This window comes from Sceloporus undulatus, chromosome 2, assembly GCF_019175285.1.
Source record: "Sceloporus undulatus isolate JIND9_A2432 ecotype Alabama chromosome 2, SceUnd_v1.1, whole genome shotgun sequence".
In the NCBI taxonomy this organism is placed as follows: domain Eukaryota; kingdom Metazoa; phylum Chordata; class Lepidosauria; order Squamata; family Phrynosomatidae; genus Sceloporus; species Sceloporus undulatus.
The window spans coordinates 149,404,190-149,430,527 of NC_056523.1; the positions used below are offsets into that span (position 1 = coordinate 149,404,190).

Sequence of the window (26,338 nt, forward strand, 5' to 3'; positions counted from 1 at the left end):
TCTGAATAATAGTGTCTGCACTCTTGTCTATCAAGATTCCTTTTCTTAGGTTGAAACCTTTGAATACTGTTCCATGGTCTCAAGAGGAGAAAGAGTGTGGGCAACTGCAACAGAAGCAGGGACCAATTTTTACTCCATTACTGAACTACTGTTGCTGTGAGCCTTCAAGTCATTTCTGGTTTGTAGTAATCTTAAGGTGACCCGATCACAGGGTTTTCTTGGCAAAACGTGTTCAGAGGAGGTCTGCCTTTGCCTTCCTCTGAGGCTGAGAGAATGCAATTTGCCCATGGTTACATGGGGGTTTCCATGGCTGAGCAGGGATTCTAACCCTGGTCTCCAGAGCTGTAGTCCAATGTTCAAACCACTACACCACACTAGCTCCTATACTGAGCCATACCACCCAGTATTCAGCCAATTTTTGTCTGAAAATGGAAATGGCTTCTTGTTTGCATTTTTGGGGGTCAGGTAGACCAGTATTTTCATGCTGAGGGTATGTAGAAGGTGTTTTCTCATATATATTTTTTCTGCTGAAAATATCACCTGAAATTTTAATCAACTTATTATTTTTGGAGGGTGAACTATTGGAAAAGTCTAGGATCTAAATTAAAGTTGCTTGGACTAAATCTTCTCTACTGCTATTTTAGTGGAACTCTAGGATTAAATTAATCATCTAAGGCCTCATTCCCACTTACTGAAAGATGTGAATCCCGATCTGGCTTTGCTCCACTATGCCAAATTGATTCCAAAAGGTCCCTCGTCCACATATGAATGGGGACCTTTTGGAATCACTGTTTTTTTTGGCACGGACCTTTGTCTCCATCTGTTCCCCGACCTGGCCTTGGCCTCTCCTCTGGCCTCAGCGCTCCCTCCCCCCGACCCACCCATGGCCCCTTCCGCGCTTGCCTTGGCTCCTTCCCCTGCTGGGTCTGAGGCTGAGAAAGTGTGACTTGCCCAAGGGACATGGATGGCTCAGAGAAGGAGGTGCCCTAGAAGGCAGAGATGGCATCTGCCACTGGCTCTCCCAGTCCCTCCCCCACCTGAATCACCACCTAACAGAGAGGAGGAGGAGGAGATGGATGGAGGCAAGGCAGGGCAGGGCAGAGGGAGCACGGACACCAGGGAATGGAGCAGAGGAGAGGGGGAAGAAGATGGGGGGAGACTGTTTTTTAAAAAAAAACTAATCACAAAATTGCTAGAATGGCTTAGCAGCTACTTGTTTCTACAAGTAGTTGCTTTGTCAATCTATCGCTTTTGCGCTTAGTTTTATTTTATTAAAAAAAAAGACCCCAAAAAGTGGTACTGGGTGTGTGTGTGACATGTCTGGAGATGGACGACACCCCCCTGCTATTTGTCCCTCCCCTTTTAAAAAATCAATTCTGATCTGGCGTTCCCACTGTTAGGAATTGCGTTAGAATCTATTTTTGCCAAAAGAACCACCAAAAACTGGCTACCAAAATACCCTAGGCTTTTGGCATTTGCCCCATGTTTTTCCACTGGAATCGATCCAATGAGGATGGGGATCAACTTCCAGTATAAAGTAGGAGCACATACATCAAATCAGGATTCGAGGCTTTTCCCAGTGGGAACGACCCCATAAAGCACTGGAACAGTACCTCTACTAGATCAGCCCAAGGACCTAGCCCAGCACATCTCTCAAGCAGTGGCCAGCCTTTGCAAATCTGGTGCCTTCCAGACATTTTGTACTGCCACTCTCATCAGTCCCAGCAAGCATGTAATTCAGCATGATGGGAGTAAATAGACAAAAACAGCTTGAAGATACTTTGTTAGGAGAGACTGTAGGGTAGGGTAGGAAAGGAGGGCACTAGAAGGATGTGAAAGCAACAAGCCTTATGAGACAAATCAAACAAAGTCATTTCAGATAAATTTTCTATATTATTCTAGCTATACTTTCTTTTTCTCACCTCTATCAGCTTTGCAGAACACAGGAACTTAGAGAAACTTAGCATTTTCTAGTCCACATGTCTGCAAACCTATGCTTGAATGCATACCTGGGCAGGAAGACTCAGAAACTGAGGAGGGAAGGAAGGTTGGGCTAAAACACTCAACCAATATGGCTTTAGTCCCCTGCCCAGCAGAATCCCACCTGTTTCCAGAGAGGACCATATACACCAAATAAATTAACTCTGTTCCCTGATGGGGAATATCACCCAATCACTGTAAACAAAATATACACATATGGCTTTGAAAAGTACAACTAGCTAGATCCAGTTGATTTATCTGGGTTCTTCATTCATGGTGTTCTTTCCTCTGAAGGCATATATCCAGGGATAGACTGCAACTTGCACTGAGCTGTGTGTGTACAGCTGCACATGAGAGACACTGTTTGGTAGCATCATTAACCTCTGCTGCTACCCCTCCTCTTCTAGGATATTTCTTCTTCTCTCCCTGGGTTCACTGGCAAAAGAGAGGCTTTGGATCCCACCTCCCACCCTGCAGATACTGCTGCTTTCATCACAGCCAGTGGCTTTCTGCTTCATTAACACTACAGAGGAGAGGATGAGGAAAAGATCAGTGGTTTCTTCCTGTTTCCATCACTGCCTGGAGTCAGAGAGGCCCCAATTAACATTCCTTTGTTATGGCCAAGAGCTGAGTACAAGTGGTCCACCCCATCCTCACTGCTGTTTGTTTTTTGTTTGTTTGTTTGGCTAAATTTAGAAAGGAGATAACAAGATCACCCGCAGGAAGAGGTGCTCTGGTCTTATTTCTGGCCTCCACCAATGCATTCTTTTTACACTTGCAGTTTACTACTGGCAGATTCCTCAATGCTTAGAAAAAAGGGCCACACAATATACATAGTGGAAGACCAAGTTATTCAGTCTTCCTCCTCCAACTCCACCCCATCCTCCATGGTGAAACAGTGTACATTGAAGGGAGTGTATGAATGTTATAGAGCCAGATACATTAATCAGACTGACTGAGACACTCACAGGCTGTACAGTTATGAGAAGAGGCTAATAGCTTGTTGGTAGTGGCATGTTTTGTGTTTGATATTGGCATCTCCAGTTAACAAGGAGCAGAGAGCAGGTGAGGAGAAAGTGTTGCTGTCTGCCTGAGAATCTAGAGAGCGCCTTACTCATGTTACTTGGTTTCTGCTTTCATTTATCATCTTTTATGTGGTAGGGTCAAATGCTAGCAACACAGTCTTACACATGCTCTCATATCCTCACAATCCAGCTATATTTTGATATCAAATTGCTGGAAGGACAGCATGGGGTGCAGAGGCTGCAATGACTTCTGAAGCACTGGAAATGTGTGAATACAACACTTAAACCCCACACATGTGGAAGGCTACAACAAAGGGAAAGTGGCTTGAGAGAAAGGATGGACCCAGCCCATGCTCTGAATTTCTTACAGAAATCGAATATCAAAAGATGAATTCTGGCAACTAGACCAAACAAGATTGAAATACCCTTTCATCCCCTAATGTATTCCTAAAAACCCTTCCTGTCTGCTTGTTTTTGGGGTATTCCAGAGGTGTTGTGAAATCAATGAAGCCACTATCAGTCAAATAAGCCCTTTTCATCCTTTTGGATATCAAAACAAGCCACCACTTCAGAGGCTGTTTTAAATATATAAATATGCTCAGGAAAACCTAGCTTCTTTGCTAAATTCAACCCATGGTAGCTGTTTCCCTCAGACTCTCTTTCTGAACGTCTCCCATTGCTCCTAGACTCTCGGGTTGAGTCCTGCTTTCCATGGACCATTCCTCAGGACAGGTAGACATTACCACTCAATCCAATCCTAGACTACTTTCATGCCTGGAGTCTTCATTAGCTAGTTCCAGTATAGTTGGTGCTTTGATCCTGGTGTTGCCCCACTCTCACAAAACCAAGCCAAATTTCCCCAACTTATTAAAGATAAACTGCTACTAGTGTAGAGGCACGTGTATCTTTGTGGGTAACACACTCTTCAGGCAATATTTGCCAGGGAGGTATGTGCAGAGTTTACTGGGACCAGAATTACCCAATTCCTGTATGCATTCTTCAAACATTTAAAATAAGAAAGACTGCCATTACTGCATTAACTTGAAAGCAAATGGGTAATAAAAATTTCTAATGGCTAATACAGAATCCACCCTCAGCCTGGAAACCCACTGGATGACCTTGGTCGAGTCACACACTTTCAGTCTTAGAGGAAGGCAAAGGCAAACCTTCTCTGAACTAATCTTGGCAAGAAAACACCATATTGGTTTGGTTTAGGGTCACTGTAAGTCAGAAATGACTTGAAGGCACACAACAACAAAGGATTATTAAAAGCAGCTATCTAGGATTCCTACTTGTGTAAACTAGCAACAAGAATTCAAGAGTAGTTTGGATTCTTCATCTTATGGGCTCAGCAATTTTCAGTTGAACATTTTTTTTTCCAAGAAAGGCTCATAACAGATGGCTGCTTGGTGTGAATGGAAAACAAGTCATTCTAGATGCCCAAACACAAGCCAGCTCTGTGTTGATTTCTGGACACAAATGGACAGAAGGCATCTGTACAAGCTAAAATTTCTCCTTGTGTTTAGACTACCTTCAGCACACAAGAGATATGCTAGAAAGGCATATGTAGCCCCAGGAATAGACAGATGGCTGTTTTAAGAAATCTAATAACACAGAAGGTAGGTTCTCATCACTCACCTATTCACTCTTTTATAAATATAGGAAACTCTCCCCAGCTTCCAAAGGAACATCTTTCTCCCTTGTTAAGCCATGTCTCTTTTCGTTCTTTTGGCCAAGTCAGAAGACTAATCAAGTCTTGTTCAGCACATTCTAAAAGGCTGCTAAGCCAATGGGGCTGTGGAGTACTGTCTGTATTGACAGTTTCCATTTCATTCAACATGCAGTTATTCAAGCTGTAACCAATGACCCTTGATTGGGCAGCCCCTTAACTGCTTGTACCCCCCTTTACTGGCCTGAAAAACCCATACAACCACCACAAAAATATGTCAAGTTCCACCAAGTACTCCCTTGCAGAAGGGATACAAGGCTTGCAAGGTGCCATCTCCCCCATCCCCAACTTATCCTTACATTTAAGAGTTGTGTTTGGTTTTTAATAATAATAATAATAATAATAATAATAATAATAATAATAATAATAATAAATACTGGTTTAGACCACCTGCTCTTATATTTAAATGCAGCAGAGGTTCCCACCACCACCACAAAGTGCCACAGACTCTCCTATTCAAAGCTGTTTACTGGCATGGTTGTCCAGTACATACAGAAGGTACCATCTGCTATTCAAAATGCCAGCTCATTTTCATGAGCAGAATTCAAGTACTTCCTGTGACTGTGATGGAGGGCAGGGGTGCTGATAGGAAGACCTATTCTAAAGCACTTTCTTTTTAAAGAGTGTCTCTGAACACTGAAAATACATGTACAAACACATTTACTTCAGCTTTGACAAAACCCTGGGAGAGGCTCTGCAGGAAGGAGGTGCCCTGAATTGGACTGGGAAGAAGAGATTAACAAGGCCATGGCTCCTCGCTGAAAGCAACTCCCACCCTACCCCACCCAATCAGCTTGCCCTTCACGCCTAGATAAATACTGGAGGGCTCACAGAAAAGGAGACATGTCAGAACTGTGCTGTATTCCCCATCACTCAGACATAAATCTGTTACCCATTATAAGGAATGTTCCAACAAGGAATAGGAATAATACTCCATAATCCCAGACCTACTTTGATGAAACATGGGATTTTGCACATGTAAAATATATGCTCTACTACCAATTTACAGGTCTTCCTAATAGTCTCACTAGCCCATTTCTGTACCTTTAAGACATTCTTGGTTGAGTACACACTCTGCTTTCAAAAGGACACACAAAGTTTCAAATCAATTGTCTGAAGGCTCATATGAGAGGCCATGAATCTGTCCCACTGTGCCATCTACTCTCACCTATAATACTCCACATAGCTGACCTCACTGGCAACCTGGGACAGGTCTACAGTGACATCACCCCAGGTGGGGAGCCCTGATAGCTGTAGCACAATATTGTCTGCCATCTGCTGCAGGAACTTGAGCGTTTGCACATAATCGCCTCGGGTGGCAAAGATTTCATTCAGCCGGGCCAGGTGCTGTTCCAGAGCTATTTTCATCTTCGTGGTGGTGCCTGAGACCTGGCAAAAGACAGTAACAACACCTATGAGAACCAACAGGTTGTATCTGTGAATGCCTTATATTTTTTATGAGCAAAAGAGAAGGCCAAAAGTCAATTTGACTTCCCCTTAGCTTTTGGACAAGCAAACAATTTCCTTTACCACCAAACACACTAAGGTTCAGGACTTTGACTAAACCTTTTTAAATAAATATTGTATTCTAGAATTAAGCCAGAATAGTTACAGTCACCTCACTTTTATAGAGACAACAACAAAGGCATGCTAGGGTTATCATAAATGCTTTCTGGGCGGCAGCCATGTTCATCTATTGCAGGAGAAACAACAAAGCATATTGCTCACCTTGAAGACTAACAAATTTAGCATGATACAAACTTTTGTTGAGCTCAGTCTATGTCAAGAGATGCAAGACAGGCCACATGGAGTTACTGGCACATGTGTGTGTATGTTTGCCTTCAAGTCACCTGTTAATTTATGGTAATCTCATTAATTTCACAGGGTTTTCTCAGGCAAGGATTACTCAGAAATGGTTTTGCCAGATCCTTCCTCTAAAGTATAGCCATCATCACTGGGCATTTGAATACTGGCAGTCTGCCATCCAAATATTAACCAGGATTGATCTGCCTAGCTTCCAAGATCAGATAACATCTGGTGCCTTCGGGATATTTAGGCTCTTACAAGCACATACACACATAGTTCTTTACATTTCATTTTCCTCTGACTTAACTGTTTACAATTTTATCTGGCCATAATGCAACCATGTGTATATGTTTGTATATATCTATAAATCAGTAATATGTCATGTAACAAATGAAGTATACTGGAGTCTGTGAAAACTTATACAGTGCAAGAAGAGGCTGAAGTCACTGGTTGTATAATTTAAATGACATCCCCTAACCCCCTCATAAGGTGAATAAAAAGAATGCTTAAAGGTGCTTTCAGTAGCTTTTCCAACTCAAAGGATCTTGGGCAGCCACACACAAAAAGGTATTCCTTCCCAATACATAAAACCAGCTCTTCAGCCAATGTGTAGTTCACATACTGTACTAGAACGTCCCTCACCTCTCAGTCATTACCATCTAAATTACCATTTGTTTCCTCTTGTTCTTTGCGTAAGACAGAAAAAATGTTTTGGGAGCTTCCAATCGAGACCTCAAACACTACCATGGCTTTTCAGATGTGACTTTTCCCTTAAAAGTCCTCAGGAAGTCACAGGAAACACGGAATCAAGAGAGCCCCTGTGCTAATGCACCTCCTGGGCATGGTGCCATCCAGAATGTTCTTGATTTATGTTATCAGCAGGAGGGGGAAAGGAAAACTGCTTGGGGTTCAGCAATCTCTTTGAAAAGATTGTCTAAAGGGCTAAATACACTGCCCCTTTGGAGTGGCCTGCCGTCACCCCTTTCCTCGCCAGACTGGGGCTGCAGCAACTACGTGTGGTGGCCCTGATCTGGTATTTTTCCAGCCCTAAAAAGAACAGCAAAATGCCGCTCCTTTTGGAGCTGGAAAAAGGGCGCCTTTGCTGCCACCACGGCACCTTGCAGCTCTCCTTTTGGCGTATGTCTTCTGGATGCTGCACCAAAGGAGTGCTGTGGCGCTGCCTGCCATGGGGTAAGGAGCATGACGTGATGCCGGCGTTAGGGCAGCATCGGGGCATGCGTCATGCAGACACAACACCCCCACTCTGCCCTGAGACCAGCGTATAATGCCATTCGATTCAGCCCCTAAATTAGCAAATGCAGGCCACAGTTAAAGTGAGATGAGAAAAAGTGCTCTTGTACCATCATCTATCCCAGTCTTGGCTGTGACCATAACTTTCATCCCACAGACCTGATACTTTCAATCCTGGTCTTTCCCAGTTGCTGGTTCTCCATACACTGGGTTCTCACAGGTTTTGTCAGGCCATAATTTTTCTCTATGTCCCAAACGCCTTCCAGTGGCAAAGTAAAATAATATTGATAACTGTGACAATGAAGTGAACAAAGGCATTTTTCAGTGCTATAAAATTCCATTTTCTAACACTAGCAAGAGTAAGAGTTTCCAATTATAAGCTTAGATTCCCCACCCCCTTGTTTTTCCATTTTTGCAGCCAGCATGCCCTGCAAAAAGGGGGAAATTGCCAGCATGTCCTCTGACCAGCAGACACTACATGATCCCAGTAATCTGCAGAGGAAAGCAGCTGTCTCTTCAAGACTCAGACAGTCAGAAAGGCAGATTACAGAAGCTTAAGGAAAGAGATACGCCTTAAAATAAGTGGATCCATTTGAACCCAATTCCTTGCACCAGTATATACACCCAATGTTGCAATACAGTATTGCAATGAAAGTGGGGGAGGGGAGTCTAAGGAAAGGGGGAAGTGTCCTAGAGTAGTGATAGGCAATATGTGGTCCTCCAGATGTTGTTGGACTGCAACTCCCATCATGACTCATCACTGGCTATGCTACTTAGGGATAACTGAAGGTGCAGTCTGACAGCATCTAGGACATCAGACACTCATATCCTTGCTTGAAAATAGGTGGCTATGGCACAATGCTACAGGGCAGCCATTGTGCATCTCTCAACTGGGTGTAGTTGGCCTGACTATAATAGCAGTTGAGGCAGAGGATCAGACATAGGCTAGGGGCCTTAGGACTATTTCTTCATAGAGAAGGAATCATCATTCTACCTTGATGAAGGGCTTACCCTCACCTTGAGCCCTACTTCCCTTCACTCCTAGATTGCAGCAAAGCAAGGAGGTGCTGCAACTGTGACTAGGAAGCACTAAGAACAGCTTTGTACCTAATACTATTGAAGAAGGATGCATCAAGACTTCTCACCTTCCATTTCTTCTTGTGTCTGTTCTCCTTGGAACAAAATTGATTTGAATTTCCCATTAGAAAATGCACAGCATCTAAACACCTGTAAAGGCACCAGATCCTATCTGTGGATGCTAAACAGGACAGCTCTGGTTAGCACTTGGGTGAGAGACCTTCAACAAATACCAGGTGCTGCAGACTATATTTCAGAAGAAGTAACTGGCAAAACCATCTCTGAGGATTTCTTGCCTAAGAAAACCCTAAGAAATTCACGGGGTCATCATAAGTCGACAGGTGATGTGAGGTTACACACATACACACACACACACACACACACACGAAAATGCACAAGTGCCCAAAGCCAATCAAAGCAGGATTAATGAGCACTTTCTGTCCAGAGGAAACAGATACGCAAAGGGCTTTGGCAACAAATGCCTTGTTTTCACTTTCATCTAGGAAGAGACATTTCAATGGATGATTTTTCAATACATTTTCAAATTCTCAGACAGCTATTTTCTATTTAAAAAAAAATACAACAAAAATCCTGGCTGAACCAGAATGCCAGTATTACAGGAAGATCAAAATTATAGGAATTCAATAAATCGGATGTCTTACCAGCGAATCAATCCCTGAGAGTGTGTGATTAGCATTATCAAGGGCGTAGATCAGCTGATAAACCCCATCATTGGTTTCACTGTTGCCATAGAAGCCAATGCCAACAGCAGCACTTGGGGGAGGCAAGCGGAAAGAAAGCAGAAAAACACGGGTTAGAAAAGGAAACAGCCAGATCTGTTTTATTTATAGCAAGATGTCTTACCATCAATGTTCACTCTGACACATAGCAGGATATTCAAGCTGTTGAAATGAAAAATTGAAATCTCCATCAAAGCACTCCCAGAACTATAAAATGGGTGGGATGCATGAGAAGCAGGTAGATGCCCCAATGGCCTCTGGGGGAAAGGTGCATGTCTTCCATACCTGGAAGCCTCTAAAGGACAAAGGAATAATATTGGCGCGGTACAGAGTGTCAAAAAAAGGTGGCGGGGAGGCGCCTCTCCTTGCTCTGCAGCAGCGCCATAGCAACCAAATGGTGCGGCGCTGCTGCACAGCAAGAAAAGAGTGTGCAGCAACTGTGTGATGACGTGCCAGCGGCACAGCCCCACTTGGATGCTGCACTGCTAGCACGTCATCGCTGCACGCACCATCTGGATGAGGCCGCGCAGTTGCGGCGTGCCCATGACGTGCTAGGGTTGCAGAGCATGTGCACAACCCACCCCCGAGCAACCCTAGCATGTCATGGGCACGCCGCAAAGGGCCCATCTGTACTGGGCCATTGTTTTTCAACAGTAAACCTTCCCCTTCATCTCAACCCTCTTTTCCATCCAAGTGTAACATTTCAAAATCTTAAGTCTTAACTTCCATACTCTGATTGGGAAATATGGGTAGCAACTACTGGCGTGGACCACTAATCTGGGAATCCATTCTGTACCTGACTTCAAGCAATGTGGTGAATTCAAAATGGATCAATACTCCAAGCTCCTTTCAGAGCATTTTTTCTGAAATTTGTTTCATGCAAACAGGCCATTTGTTTTATGCTATGTTAAAGATTACAGGTATTTTTGGTGGGAGTAGGAAAGGATAAAACCAACATATGCATCTATGCATGTGTTTATATGATCTGCATCCACACTGCAGAAATAATCCAGGTTGACACAACTTTAACTGCCATGGCTCAATGCGACAGAATTCTGGGAACTATAGTTTATTGTGGGACCAGAGCTATTTCACAGAGAAGGTTAAATATCTCATAAAACTACAGTTCCCAGGATTTAATAGCATTGGACTATGGCAATTAAAGTGGTGTCAACCTGGATTCTTTCTGCTGCAGATGCAGCCATGGTGATACATGTGTTTGATATTCACACAATATTGTACTGGTTTATGGGGTGTCCCCTCCCATGTACAAGCTGAGTCTCCTTTATCAGGAATTCTGAAATTTGAAATATTCAAAAAACCAAAGCTTTTTTCATAGGTGGCTGAACAGTACATTGAACAGCCAGAAACCTTTGCTTTCAGACTGTTCAATGTACATAAACTTTGATTCATGCAGAAAATTATTAAAAAATACTGTATTAAACAACCTTCAGACTATGTGTATAAGATGTGTATAAAACATAAATAATTTTCATATTTAATCTTTATGGGTCACCATCAAGTCGACAAGCAGCTGGATGTCCCAGAATTCTCATTATATGTGTACATGCAAATACAAGTACTGTATTCCAAAATCCAAAATATCTCTGGTCTCAAGCACTTTGGGGTAAGGGAGACTCAATTTATGCTACATAACTGCACTCCAGTACAGATTATACACTGGAAAATGACATGAAGAGACCATGACTGGGCAGAGGGAAGGATGTAACTAAAGTGTACAAGCTGCAAGGTGGAAATAACCGAGGCTCATTTTACTAATAAGGGGGGGGGGAATTGAGAGTTGTTTTTAAGGGATATTTGGGGTTCGTGCAAGATAGGAATTTTTAAAATTGATTTCGATTTTACTGAAAAAATCTGCTTCCATATAGGTCAGTAAACCCATATAGCCCAAAAATGCAGAAATATTCAAGTGTACATATAAACATGTCTCTTCTTATGCAGATAAATATTTTTTTAGTTTAAATCCAATTGCTAGCCACACAATAGCAGACCAACTTAATCTGTGGGGATTATGTAAGTGTTGAATCACCCAAATTTCCACAGATACTAGTTGGGATTAACAACTGGATTTAGCCCTTTGTCTTCAAATACAAACTCATTGTTCCCAAACATTTGCAGGGAATACTGATAAACCCATCTGATATCCAAGCAAATGACTTACTAAGAGAGATATCCTAACAACTGAAGAAATCTACATACTAATTCAGATATGTTCTAATCAGCTAGCTTCCTAGGTAACTGTTTTAGACCTGCAGGCTTTAGAAGGTACACTTCAGCTTTTGATAGACACCAGAAATGATTGCTGCGTATATATTGCCAGTGTGCATGGTGCTCTACAACAGCCCCACAAACTCTACACTGACACAAAAGAAAAGACAAAATAAAGGGAGGCACGTGTTGGCAGATTATGTATTGTACTTATTTACTAGACATTTATTTTTGCTATTTACTGTGAAGCCAACTTTTACTTACAGCAACCCTATAAATGAGAAACTTACAAGATGCCTGGTCATCATCAGCCTGCCCAAATTCTGCAAATTCAGGGCCATGGATTCCTTGACTAAATCAATCCAGCTGTAGTGCAGTCTCCCTCTTTTCCTACTGTTTTCCATTTTGCCAAGCATTATTGCCTTTTCCAGTTTGTCACACTCTCTCATGATATGTATGGTTTACAAATGTGGGGTGTTTCACAGAGAATATGGCTGGGTATGAAAATACTTTAAATCCACTGACCACATCTACTAAAACACCATTTTAGTCAAGCATTGTTATACATGGGACAAACCATGCATGGGTCTCACTTTTTATCCCCTTTATGAAAGTGATTTCAAGTAGAATGAATCGAAGGTAGGAAGTGTGCCAGTACAAAACTGCAAACACTGCAAGGCAGTCAGTACAGTATTGGAAATGGAAGAAAGCCAGCGAGGAATTGCTTATGTATTTCAGGTGTCTTGTTACAATGATCTACTGACAGCTTTGGAACCAAGGTGTTTTAGCCCAAAGCCTGGGAAGTTGCTTTTAAAACGCAACAGTTATAGTAGTTAATTAAGATTTTACTTATGATATTATACAAAGTAACACTTACTGGAAGAGTTTCACAAAAATAGATAAAACATTTTGTTAGTTATTAAACAAACGATCATCATCTGAATGATGCAAACTACTTGCATGTAGTACAAACATAGTACAAAATACAATCAATAAAACACTAATACTGAATTCACCAATATTCAGTATTAGTGTTTTAATGACTGTATTTTGTACTATGTATGATTTTAGTTTACATATTGGTAAAAAAGCATAAATCATAGAAGATTGACATAACCTGTTATCTGTTACTTCCTAATTTTGTTTAAGCCACTGGAACTAGAGAATGAATTGGTCATTTCATAAAAAATCTTTTATCCCCCGGCCCTTGAGGCCCCTTGCCAACAGATACAATGAAGCATGGCCAGCCTAGTTTCACTCCTTCCAATTTTAAGGCTTAAAAGGGATGCTACAAGGCAGCGATGCACTGAATTGTAAGCCATTTCTCTCCTCGTTGATGAGAGATTTAGGCCAAAGGGGGGGGGGGAACAGAAAAAGGACTAAGCAGATTATCTGTGGAGAAAGAAATACTATTCTGTATTGAAGCTGCTCCTTGGTTAAGCCTGAAGTGAAAGCATGCACAGAGAAAGGAGGGAGGGAATGCATGTCAGAGACTGAGAAAGAGAGTGAATGAATGAATTCCAGGCTTTGGGGACAGCTTCATTTACAATCTCCTTCTGCCTCTTGCCAGTGTAAAAAGGTATTCTTTGGGATGTACATGAATAAAGTATTTCTTATTGTTGTGGTTGAGACTGAGGGCAAGGGGTCTTAGAGATGTCTCATCCACAGGGTTACCACGAGTCAAAGGGCACTTCACAACAACAAGAGTGGGAGGAAACCATTGTCTCTGTTCAACCCTCTGTTGATGGATTGGAGTTTGGGGCTATATCCCAATTCAACATTTCTTTTTCCAATTTTCCTTTATAATTCTGTTTGTTTGTTCAAGAATTGCTGTTCTGAAGTCTGAGATGGAATGCCTACAAATAATGAAATGTTCTGCAACTAGTTTATGTGTATTACCTTCCCTAATGTCTAATTTATGTACATTTACTATCTGGCACAGAAACTGGCCTGTTTGCCCTATGTAGGATGCTGGAGGACATTGTAGACATTGTAGGATGGCATATATACATTAAAGGATGAGCAAGTGAAAATACTTTTAATCGTGTGTGTGATATGATTCGGTCCTATGATGACATTTCCCAAGTAGATGTGTGGACAGAGTTGGCATCTGGGTTTGTGGCAAGGTCTTGTACCCATCCCTCCATCGGTGTTCTGTGTCCTCCTGTGGCTGAGGACCTGTTTGAGGTTTGGAGGCTGTCTGTAGGCAAGTTAAGACCTGCTACCAAGAGCCTTTGAGAGGGTAGCATTATTGTCCAGAATAGGTTGTAGTTCACTGATGATACACCTGAGTGATCTCAATTGGGAACTGTATGTGGCCACTAGTGGGATTCTGCCATTTCCTATTTTTTGTCAAGGGAATACAGACTACAGTAATTAACCATAATTTTTGTATTCAGAGGAAAATACGAGAAAATATATCTTCTATCCAAAGCAAAGACTTCGATCCTACTGTCTGCAAAGACTGTTGCATTTATATACGGTCATCTAGGTAAACCTAATGCTATTTGGTTGTTTGAGGATGATTTAGAACCACTTTGTGGATTACTTGAAAAACAAATTTCATCAAGCAAGACAATGCAATGATGCATATAATAGTTATGCATAATTTATGTTGGATCTTCTACGGGTACGTGTTGGATAAAGCACTGGATCTGGAGAAGTATTTTTCTGTTTTACAGTTTTCCATATTCTTTTTCCACCAGACTCTTTTAATAGTGTTACATTAGCATACAGTCCATCCTTGGTGTCTGCTGGGGTTTGGTTCCAATGCCCCCTGTCGGTACCAAAATCCATGGATGCTCAAGTCCTATTATATACAGTGGTGTAGTAAAATGGTGCCCCTCATGTAAAATAGCAAAAGCAAGCTTTGCTTTTTGGAATGTATATATTTCTGGAATATTTTCAAGCCTGTGGATAAAGAATCTGGGCAAATGGAGGACTGAGTGTACTGTATAAAGAGAATAGAGCCCAAAATTCCTGGAAAGCTAGACTTGAGATAGACACCAGAAATGTTTCAATTCCCATTCAGCCATAAAAAGCCACTTGGTAACCTCAAACAATCATACCCTCTCAGCCTCAGAGGAAGGCAAAAGCAAAGTTGCTCTGAACAAATCTTGCCAAGAAAACTCTGAGATACGTTTTCCTTTGGGTTGCCATAAGTAGTAACTTGAAGGTGCAGAACAACAAAAGCAAATGGCGCCCATTAATAACTGCCAACAGAAGACTCTGGCAAAACTGGCTACAAGGCCAAATTATAAGGGTCAAAGCTCTAAAACAATTCCAAAATAGCAGTTGTACCAACTCCCCTGCCAGAGTATTGGCTTTCTATCATAATAGATCTGGCTTGACAGTGCAGCCAGGCTGAGAGAAGCTCTCCCTGGGGCCTGAGCCAGTTCCTCTCAGGGTGAAAGGAAGGGACAACTCTGGCCCTCCCACCTGCCTGTGTCCCAGTTGGCATGACTGCATCCACAGCCTAAGTGGTAGTGAGCTCACTGCACCACTTAAAGCTGGGAAGCAGGACTGGAATGGGAAGTAAATCCTACATCCATTGGGGATGACATAGAGATCTATAGTTTTCCTCTTCCCATGTGTATGCATCCAGCAACAACAACAGTATGGGGCCCGTAGTAACCAGTGGTATATGCTTCAACTGCAGTTGGATAATCCAGTCTTTCCTAGTTGTGAAGAAATGGGCTCATAATCACAAATTTCTGAAGCATTGGTAATCAAAATGATCCATATTGGCCAGTGCCTCTCTGTTAATTTTTTAATGAGCTCCCTGATTTAAATAAGTCTTGTCTTCCTATACTGGTGCCCAGTTCTTCAATTCTAAAAGCACTGAGCAGCTTTGGTCCTGATTATCCTCCACTACATCTGTTGATTAAACACTGAAGTCCAACTCTCACATTAGAATCCTCATATGGAAGACTCTTGGTATAGCTTCCATACTAAGACCACAGTACATGACTTAGCTGTACAATAGAAAACCTCCAGGGACCAGCAGAAACAGGGAGCACTACAAAGCCTCCTCCCATGAGTTGCAATGTATCTCACAGATATTGTCTCTAAGCACAGATATCAACCTAGAAACACTTTTAAAAAAGTTTTAAAGTTGGCATGAGATTTTTAAAGGTAATTTTTAGCCAAAATGAAAAGAAAATCCGCTCTCTCATTCATCCGAAAAAAAGTCGGTTGGGTCTAATTAAAATTATTAGTACTTCCTATTTAATTATTGCTTCATCCATACATGTAATGTTATTGTGGGTTCCAATTAGTCAACATATACGAACTGAACTGCTACCCAACCAAAGATGAAAATTAAGAACTTCCGGTTGAGATGGCAAGATAGCCAGTGTGAAGACTATTGTTTACCAAACGTGGATTTATAGGGGTTCTAACACTGCAGTCTGAAAATCACCAGTCTGGAAGGACAGCTGAAGGCTGAGGCTTGACAGAGGCCCAAATATTTCCTTTTTCAAGAGATGTGGAGGCAGCCCAGGGAAGGGAGATGGGACTGAAGAGCAGCCACAGATGCATTCTGGATGCCCTGTGGGACCCAACCCCTACCCTTCAACCTATTTTAAATAACTTAAATCTGATGAAATAGGACACTGAATGTTTCGGGAACTGCTCTTGATATTCAAGGACAAGACAAAGGAAGGAGGGTAAATGACTGAGAGGCAGCAGAAGAGCAATAGGAACCTGCTTGGGAATGAAAGAGGTGAGCAGAGAACAATGAGAGGTCAGTGAGGAGTTCTGTGGAGTGAGAAGAAATTGGTGGAGTTTGATAGGAGAGCGGTGAGAGAGGAGTGGAGTGGTGGTGACTGTTGAAGAGACCGGCAAGAGATGAGCAGAAAGCAGCAAAGAGAAAATTGAGTCCTATGAAATCAGATGAATGATGGGAAGTTTGTATAGATGTCTAACTGTTTATATGTATCAGTATGTAGACAGCTCTTGTAGCAGCATGAGCTTTAAAAGACTAAAGTCTACTTCCTCAGATGCATACGCCTGAAACAGTTATGAGTGTAAGTGAACATGACTATGTCTTTGAAATTCTACCAGATATGAGTGTAGCTTATGTGCTAAATGTTAGTCTGTGTACATTGCACCTTCCTTTAAACAAGTATACATTACTGATTATGCCTATGACACACCTGTACATTCAGACTACCATTCAGTGTAGCATCACTTCTGCTGCCACTTTTTAGGACACCATTTTCAAATATTTAACAGAGACCTTCAGCAGTCCTCTCTCTTTTGTTCTGCTGCATTTGGCAAATTCTCTCTTGTACAACTTATTTTACTATTCACTTTGTCATTTATGCATCTAAGGCTACTTCTTACACCAAAGTTGGGAAAAGTTTGGCTCCCCTGAAGTCCCTCTTCATGTCAAGAGGCATTCCCCCTCCCCGAAAACTAGGCAAATCTATCCACCAAAGCAGCAGTTTATCCCCCACTCCAGTGGCGTCACCAGACTTGTTGACACCCAGTATGGAGGGGCCTTCTGAGCAGGGGCTTTGTGGAGTCAGTGGGATTTAGGAAAGCTGTAGAAAGGGTGCTGGGGCTACATGCAGTGCATAGGCCACACATTCTTCACCACTTCATATAACTGAAAGAAGAGACGAGTTTGGAATGAGTACGGTAGCTACTTATTAATCGCCAAAAAAAAAGGGGGGGGGGGAATACATCTCTCTCTCTCTTTCTGACACAGAAACACGCACACAGGAAAGAAAAGGGGGTATGGAGTTCTATGAAATGTTCAATGCCAATTTATGCATGTAGAAGGGGAAACTGGAAACATTTAAGCTAATTCATGGACAAAACAACTCACTATAACAGGGAAGACTATGACTAGGTAGCCTGACAGATAAATACCTATGGGTAACTCTAAGACCCCCACCTTTTGCTCCTTTGACTTAAAACAGACATGGACAGTCCTTTAAATAGAGTGTTTCCTTCCAAAGGAGGGCACACAGACAACCTAGGTGAATGCATGTGTGTGCTTCTTTTAACCAGTGCATTTCAATAGTGACACAATATGTTCTGTACTTGTGTGCCAGCAACCAGATATTGAACATTGTCTCAAAGGGCACTCCCTTTTTGCTTTGTAGGTTAATCATTGAGATTTCCTATTTTATCTCTATATACCATGAAAACACCAGTTTGTTTTAAAGGCAAACTGTTTGTAATATTTTTTTTCTGAGAAACCTGTTGACCTAGGTGCCACGTGGGAAGGTGAGAATCAGTCTAACATAGTACAAGCTTTTTCTGATGAAATCATAAAGGTCAGAGAGCAGAAAAAGGATCTTCTCTCTGCAAACCCCCCGTGTCTTAAAATAGTTTGTATAGGTTCACAGTGCCATTAGTCAAGTCATGAGGATGCAGGCTTGAAATAGAAAAGAGTCTGAAAATAGTGGGGAGAACTGCAACACAGAAAGGCAAACTTGACTGATCTCAAGGTCCAGCATGGGTCTGAAATTCAGGATTCTGCATCCACCCAGGTTTAGCCAAATCATCCATTTTGTAGCAAGTGGTAGGCCGAAAACAATAACGAGCTCAATGGAGCATAATGTGCAGTGGGGTGGCTTCCCTTTGAGTGATACTTTTGCTCTGCATTTAAGATTCAAAGAACCCTGATGCCCAGTAGTTGGTGCAGAGCTGCTCCATACAGTTGTGCTGGCAATCAAAGTACCCTGGAGATCAAAAAAGCACTTAGATATTTATTATTCTGCCTGCTCCCTGTCTTGCTTGTCCAAAGGTTATGGATTTGTCTTATTGTATAGGAGACAACATATTCAATGTTTTTAAAAGCCCAAAGCCCTCAAGAACACGTGCCTGGGTAGGGAAAGAAAGTAAGTCATGGGAAGAGCATGCAGATTTAATCAGCATGTTTACTCCAAGACACAGATAGCTCTATTCAACCAACAGCCTAAGACAGAGGAGACTCCTTCTCTGTATTTGATGGCTCAGATCACCCTCAAACAATTAAGCTCTAAAGCTTTTGGAAGTCCCTGGAACAGGGAATTGAATGAGCCAATTGAGAAGAGCATAAAGAGTCAAAGAGAGGGCCAGCAGAATGTCATATAAGCCTTCCAAGAAAACATATGGAAAGGGAGATACAGCAAGCTTTTATGAGGATGTCATTTCCTCTGTGCTTACATCCGGGGATTATCAGATACTGAAAAAATGTGCCATTTCAACAGCCTGTAGCCTGTGGTGGTGGTGGTGGGGGCAATTGAAAGCCTAACAATGAGAAGGAAAAATTAAAAATAAAATCCTAAAACTCAGATTCAAAAAGGCTCAGGCAGCTTCAGACAATTTGATCACTCTGCTTTGCAACAGAAGCAAGGTGAATTTAATGCATATCATATGGGGACTTTCATAAAAACACATCATGTTTAATTGTAAGAACTGTGGAAAGAGGGCTCAGTTTCTCCATTCTACACAGAATTACATTTTTATTCAGTGTAGAGAGAGAGGCAATGTGAGTTAGTGATTAAAGATCTGAACTGGGACTAGAGAGAGCCAGCCTGAAGTCCCCACATAACCATGACACTTGGTAACTCTGGAGCAGTCACTCTCTTTCAGCCTAGCCTACTTTTTGCGAGGATAAATTGAGAAAGAGGAGTCATGTATGCTGCCTTGGAAGAAAGAAAGGACAGAAACATGACTAATAACTAATAAATCTCTCTCTCTCGTGCACATGAACTCCCTGATCCAAGTGTTTTGATGGATTATCATAAGCAGCCTACAAAAAAGAGCAGCTGTCCAAATCTCAGAGGTGCACAAAACTAGATGCAACTCTCTGTAAGATCCACACTGAAGTAAAAAAGTCAGTTAACAGCAGAAGTGAGGAACACATGGCCTTTCAGATGTTGTTAGACTGCACATCCCATCAGTCCTAGTCAACAGTGAAGGATGAAAGGAGAGCCATCCCAACAACATCTCACTGGAGTCCAGGTGTTCCCTGTCTCTGAACTACAGGGAAGCAACCAGTTGTATTGCATGCCAGAAAGATAGAGGTACTCCAAACAACTGTGATGGCTTTTTCTTTCTGTGCTTTTGGCAGCTACTCATCAGGTACATTAGCAGAGTCTTTCCCTCACAGAACTCTAAACCACAGTAAGGCCATGTGCATCTGTGGGCAAGAGTTCAGCTTCTATTTGGACAGCTAATTACAACATCCTAAACCTATAAAACAGCAAAGCAGCCCTTCATATCCATGGATTTTATCCAGATTGAAGCATCCATGGCTTGAAAATATTTTAAAAATATATACATTACAAAAAGCAAACCTTGATTTTGCCATCTTATATACTGTATGGTACACCATTTTACTAAGCCATTGTATTTAAAGGGACTTGAGCATTCATAGGTTTTGGTATCCATGGGGGATCATGGAACTAAACCCCAGTGGATACCAAGTGCCCACTATACCTTTATTGGGCCAACCAAAAATGGATGAAATACATCAAGTAAGCTTTTGAAACTCCACTGACTTCTTATCAGGCAAAGGTGTTAAAAATAATAAAGGAGAAGGGAAAATGGCAAAGTCAGAGTCACAGGTGTACATTTAATAAAGATGTTGTTTAGCTGCTTTCAGTTAAAATGGTCTGGAGCAATGGTTCCCAAACAATCCTCCAGATATTTTAAGATTTCAGCTTCCAGGATTCCTGACTGTTGGCCAAACTGGCTGGGGCTTCTGGAGGACACCTGGAGGACCAAAGTCTGGGAACCATGGTCTGGAGAGATATCAGTGCAGGCAGGGGCTAGTCCTGTCTTATGCCATGTGGGCTCTGAGCGACAAAGAGTCATAAAATCAAGGCAATAAAATTTCAGCTCTAGTAGCAACAGAAAAAAGTAATTGGACAGCTAGTTTACCATGAGAAGAAATCAGCCAGCCCAGCAAAAGGACAAAATGTGAGCCATGAGAATAAGGCACATGCACCAGCTCTAAAATGGGAGGGTGGGGGGAGGCAGGGCAAAACTGGCCTCTCATTACTTTAAAGAGCCTATTACCCCTTGATCTTGCCTTGGCTGTCTTCCATGACTCATTGCTCACTGAAAAGCACCCCCAGGGATTATTTTTAAGGGGGAAAGGAAGAACTGGATCTTATTTCTTAGTTTTAACTGGCATTTATTACCACCCTCCTAGCAGCTAGTACTTACTGTATCCTTTAGATGGGTGAAATACCCTGTGGCAGTATTCAGCATACGCCTCATTAGTGGCAAGCCAGGAAGTCACAGGGAGGACAGTTCACAGACTGTTGAGCAAATGCAAGAACTGGCTTGCCAGGGCCCCCCAAAGCACAGCCCCAGCCAATGTCCCATTTGTTGAAATGGCTGTAAGGCAAAGGAAGCAATGTAAGGTTTCCTTTGTGCTGCTGGGAAAAGCGGGTGGTATTGCCATGAGTCTTTGAAGCTCCAAGAGAGGTTGTGGCTGTTAGCAGATGCAGAGACAGGGGCTCATGTCCATAGTTTGCACAGTAACACTGACTTCTGGGAAAGCGATCTCCTCCCAATGGTAACAATGGCCTCCACTGGAGGCAGGATAACTGAGTAAGTAAAGGACAAAGCAGTTTTTGCTTCTCATGGGATTTAAAAGGTTGCATTTCCATGCGTGAGTATGTAAGGGAGGGGACAGAATTGATAATTCTAGTAAGATGATGTGACAAACTGCCTGTGTGTGTGCAGTAGTAACAGTAGGAATAACAGTAACAGTAGTAACAAGTCCGCATGGCTTGTTTTTACAGGCAGTAAAACATCTTATAGATCATGTCAGCATTGTGCAACTATGTATAATGACCTCGCCTAGCAGCCTACCATCAGGCAGATTATGCTTTATTGCACAAATATGAAGAACATATAGGAGTCTATGGAAGATCCTGTCTTGGTGCAAGGCTAGAGTAGACTGCTTTCAGGATTGCTTTCTCATTTACCACTGCAGTTTTGAGTTTTGTTATACAAATATGCCCTATGTGAACATATGTGATGTTATAGCATCATAAGTGCTAGGCTAATATCATCAGTTGTTTTGTGCATTCTTACTGTCTTCCTTACTGGTTGCTCATTATTACCAGTCAGAGGGAGACTGTGAATATTTGTTGTGTGACTTCAAGTCGCCTCTGACTTACGGCAACCTTGAGGTGACCCTATCACAGGGTTTTCTTGGAAAGTTTCTTCAGAGAGGGTTTGCCACTTCCTCTAAGGCTGAGAGAGTATGACTTGCCCAAGATCACACAGTGGATTTACACGGTTGAATTGGGACACAGGTCTTTCCTTTTCCAGGGACTCCCTGTTTGTACTCCATTTACTGATTCAGACTCCATTTACAATTAACCTCAAACCTCACATGAGCCCTGACAGCCAACTGTGCCATCTGCTCAGGGGGTGGGATTAAAAGCTAAATTACTCCTCCACACCCCAATCTCCTCCCCCTCCTCTTGGGATTAGCTACAAGAGTAATGAGTATTGGAACAGAGAAGCCCTTTCTAGGAAAATAGCACTGAAGTCGAACTGAGAGCATCTACAAATATATAGGCTGTAACTCCTTCTCTGAGCAAGAAAGAAAAAGGCAGTCAAGAGCAGACAATGATCTGTAACCTCTTTGTGTGGGAGAGTGCAACAGGTGTGCTATATGTTATTCAGATCAGCAGGATGGGCAAAAATATGCCTACATTAGCAAACAGCCATTGAAGCTATTAGAAAACCAACTCCCCTTATGAGCAAAACCATATAGCATGACAAGTACACACTTAGGCAAGAGGAGAGAGTGCAAGATGACGTCCCTTGGCAGCCAAGGTACACATTTGCCATCCATTATAATCTACAGCAGCCAACCCCAACATGGTTCCCCGCAAGATATGTTGGGCTACATCCTCCCATCAGTCTCACCCAACATAGTCACTAGCCAACAAGAAGACAGGAACACCAGTTTATAGGCAGTTTCATTTATAGAAGTATTATTGGTTGAGAAAACTAGTCCTGAGTAAAGTGATAAGTTTATTAGATACAGTGGGCTCTCTCCCTTACGCGGGGGATCCGTCCCTCCCCCCGCATAAGGGAAAATCTGCGTATGCTCGCATCTCATAGGAAACAATGGGGCGCGTGCACACGGCAGTGGTGAGGTGTGTTTATATTGTCACGTGGCTTCCGCATAAGCAGAAAGTCGCATACAGTGTGCCCACGTATGGCACGGGCGCACTGTACTTACTGAAATTCAAATAGTAGGAAACACTTATAAAAATCAAGCATTTTTGTTTTTAAGAAAAACAGATAAATCAAATTTAAAAATTGTATTAAACAATCAGGAAAAATCTACTTCACATATATAATCATGAATGCAAATTATACAACTTGTAATGATATTCTATTAACACAGTTTTATCAAGTTATAGAGATGAGAGGGCTTCTCATACTATTTGATGTGGTGGACCAGTAATATTTCCCCCCAATATGTCTGGTAATGGTACCATATTTCTGCCTTATTATGATCCAATTCGTATAGCTTATTGAAAATTTATTGTGGCCTAGCTGGTGATGGCTTGGGGACTGGCAACGATCTGGAAACCATCACTTTGAGTAGCACTGGTATACATCAAAAGTCTCTGTCCTCCCCCACCACCACCACCACCATACACACATATCACCTCTCCCTAAGTACAATGACAGAGAAGCCCAATATACAGACTTTGGGGAGATATACTAGATCTGAACAAGGATAAAAAGGCAAGCGATCCCAACTGAAAATTAGTCTGAAATCAATACACAATAATTGCTGTGTGTACATACCTTCCAATGAAACCTACATCTCTAAATATGTGTTAAAGTTATAATAATAAAATAAGAATATACTTCTACTACAGTTATGATTACATAGAATCTTTCTCTCTATTGATTTAAATAATTAAAATTGAGTCTTTCAAAGAAATGATTTGAATCAATTTGATTGAAGTCAGAGCAACCCTGCAATGAAACAATCTGGTGTTTTTGTTAATGGGGGCCTCTCTATATTGGATTACTAGTCATTTCTGCCAGAGGAGATAAGAATGAACCTTGTTAATCCTCACACAAACACCATGAGGTAGACTTCTATTATTCTTGTTTTACAGAGCAGAGGACAAAGTATTCCAGAGAGCACTGAAAGGTGGTTATGAATCTATGCACCCAGTGTCACCAAGAGGATAGTTATCAGCTGGTCATTAAATTTAGACATCTAAGACATTGACCATTTTTCATTACATCACACTTTACTAAAAAACAACCAACCACTTCCCTGTGGTTAAAATCTATGTCCCACAAGCTGGTTTTTTTTTTGGGGGGGGTGGTGGTGGTGTTATTTATTTATTATTCAAGTCATTTCTTGACTGCTTCTCAACCCACCAGGCTGAGAGCACAAGTCTTTGCACTGAACTGCATCCTCACCCAGGAACAAACAAAATGCCAAACAAACAAACAAATAAACAAGAAACCCCATAATTCCACAGGGCACTGTGGCTAATAAGGCATGCCAAGTTTTCCCAAAAGACACAATATTCCTTTATCAGTATCCCATCTATTCACTCCCTCTTGTTCCTAACTGGGAGAAGGTCAGTGAAGTACCTTTGCTACACCATTTCCTTCCATGCACCACAACTTAATTGCATGTTGCATCATGGGCTTCTTTGACAGGAAAAGCTTCATGACTATACAGCACAACAAACAGTCCTTCCCAGTAAGTGAATAAACACAACTATTCACTTCAAAATGGGAGAAATTTGCATTTTTTTACTGCTTCTGTTCCTATAATGAGGGTTGCATGTTATTTTTGATGCACAGCATGACTTCACACACTTCTTCCCCTTCCCCATTAAACATTTTCCAAAAGGAAAACACACAAAGTGACACTGTACTGACATCCTATCCTTGTACTGGTGTGGCAGGCAGATACCAATGATGTGGAGTGAGGTTTGCAACATTCACACATTTTGTATTTCTGGTATTAACTGAAAGCTGGGAGAGGTCAGAGAAAATGTGTAGAACGGCTCACTGCTGATGTTAGCTATGTTGTGCTTCAGCTCTTTTTCTTTTCCACATCATCCAGCTCTTTTACCTCACTAGCTGAATAAAGTGGGGACACAGCTATGCAGCCCCGAAGTACAGCTGGTCACTGGTCAGCCATCCCAGTGACTTTGTCAATCAATCTGTGGCACATTTCAGAATGCTCCCTTAGGCACAGCCTCCACACTTTCATAAATTTGAAGTCATAACCCACCATATGTAGCCATCTCCTCTCATTATACAGAAAACCTCCAAACATAGTGGAAAGTTATTGAGCATTATTTATAGCACAAGGAAGGGATTAGGAAATCCCAGGCAAAAATCAACCCTGGTGCACACATATCCCCATTGTAGCATCTACAGTTGAAGTGGCAGTAAGGCATTTTCTTCTTGAAAGACCGCTGTCCGAAAGAAAGTGCAGCTTGCAAGGATGAGCTGGCCTTCAGAGTACCAATGCTTTGGGGTTAAGGCCTTTACTACAAGTCTAGTTGTAACTTGGTAGTGAAGGAATAGCTCTCACTCTCTCTGACACACACCCACTTACCCACCCATCTACCCCACACTGTTCTTCTGTTCCTTAGTCAAAAGAAACTCACCAGCAGATGAGACCAGCTACCACAGCAGTCCAGGTAATGCAGCAAGAATTGGGTCTTTTTGTCTCTGTCTCTTCCTCCTTCTTGCAGCAACACAGGCAGATCAGATAGATGCTGAGAAAGATGAGGTTGAGACCCAAGAAAACCACTCCCACCAGGGCCAAGAAGAGCAAGGACTGTGGAAGGAGACAGAAAAGGGGAGAGATGTGTGATAAACATTTCCTTCTGCAAAAGCAATCACACACATATTGGCAGCTATAATGCAAAGCAGAGCTCAAAGCTCTGAAGCAAATTTCATGATGATCTGAAATCAGTTCTCTTATTCCCTCCAAATTCCATATATTAATTTTTAGTAATTCCTGAAACATACAGATGCCCACACTTGCCTTTTTGCCACCAGGACCACAGTCTTCAGTAATGTATAAATATATATACAGAGTACACTCACCCTTCCACATTCACTGGGGTTAGAGCCACAGGACCCCCATGAAAGTGGACAAATCGCAAACAACAAAAGCACTATGTTTTTACCTGAGAGAACACCTCTCTAGGAATCTCTATGTCCTCCAGTGCAATTCTGTGATAAACATCTGCCAGATATCAACCACAGAATTGCGTTGGAGGAGCTACAAATGCCTAGTGGAGTGTTCTCTCTAGAATCTCCAGGTCCTTCAGTGCAACTTTTGGTTAAAGTTGACTATAGAGTTGTTTTTGAGGACCTAGACATTGCTACAGAGAACATACCGTATTTTCCGGCGTATAAGACGACTGGGCGTATAAGACAACCTCCAACTTTTCCAGTTAAAATATAGAGTTTGGGATATACTCACCATATAAGACTACCCCTCTTCCAACGCACACCAAATA

At 42.0% G+C, this 26,338-nt stretch overlaps 1 protein-coding gene across 2 annotated transcripts in view; it reads right to left on the reverse strand.

Moving 5' to 3' along the window:
* Positions 1-26,338, reverse strand: part of TTYH2 (tweety family member 2) — a 96,027-nt gene that overhangs the window by 36,635 nt on the left and 33,054 nt on the right. For both annotated transcript variants that reach the window (XM_042451080.1, XM_042451079.1), the window contains exons 2-4: positions 25,475-25,647; positions 9,531-9,642; positions 5,903-6,123 (exon numbers count right to left, since the gene is read on the reverse strand). In XM_042451080.1, the coding sequence (XP_042307014.1) occupies positions 5,903-6,123; positions 9,531-9,642; positions 25,475-25,647 (506 nt within the window). The remainder of the gene's footprint in view (positions 1-5,902; positions 6,124-9,530; positions 9,643-25,474; positions 25,648-26,338) is intronic.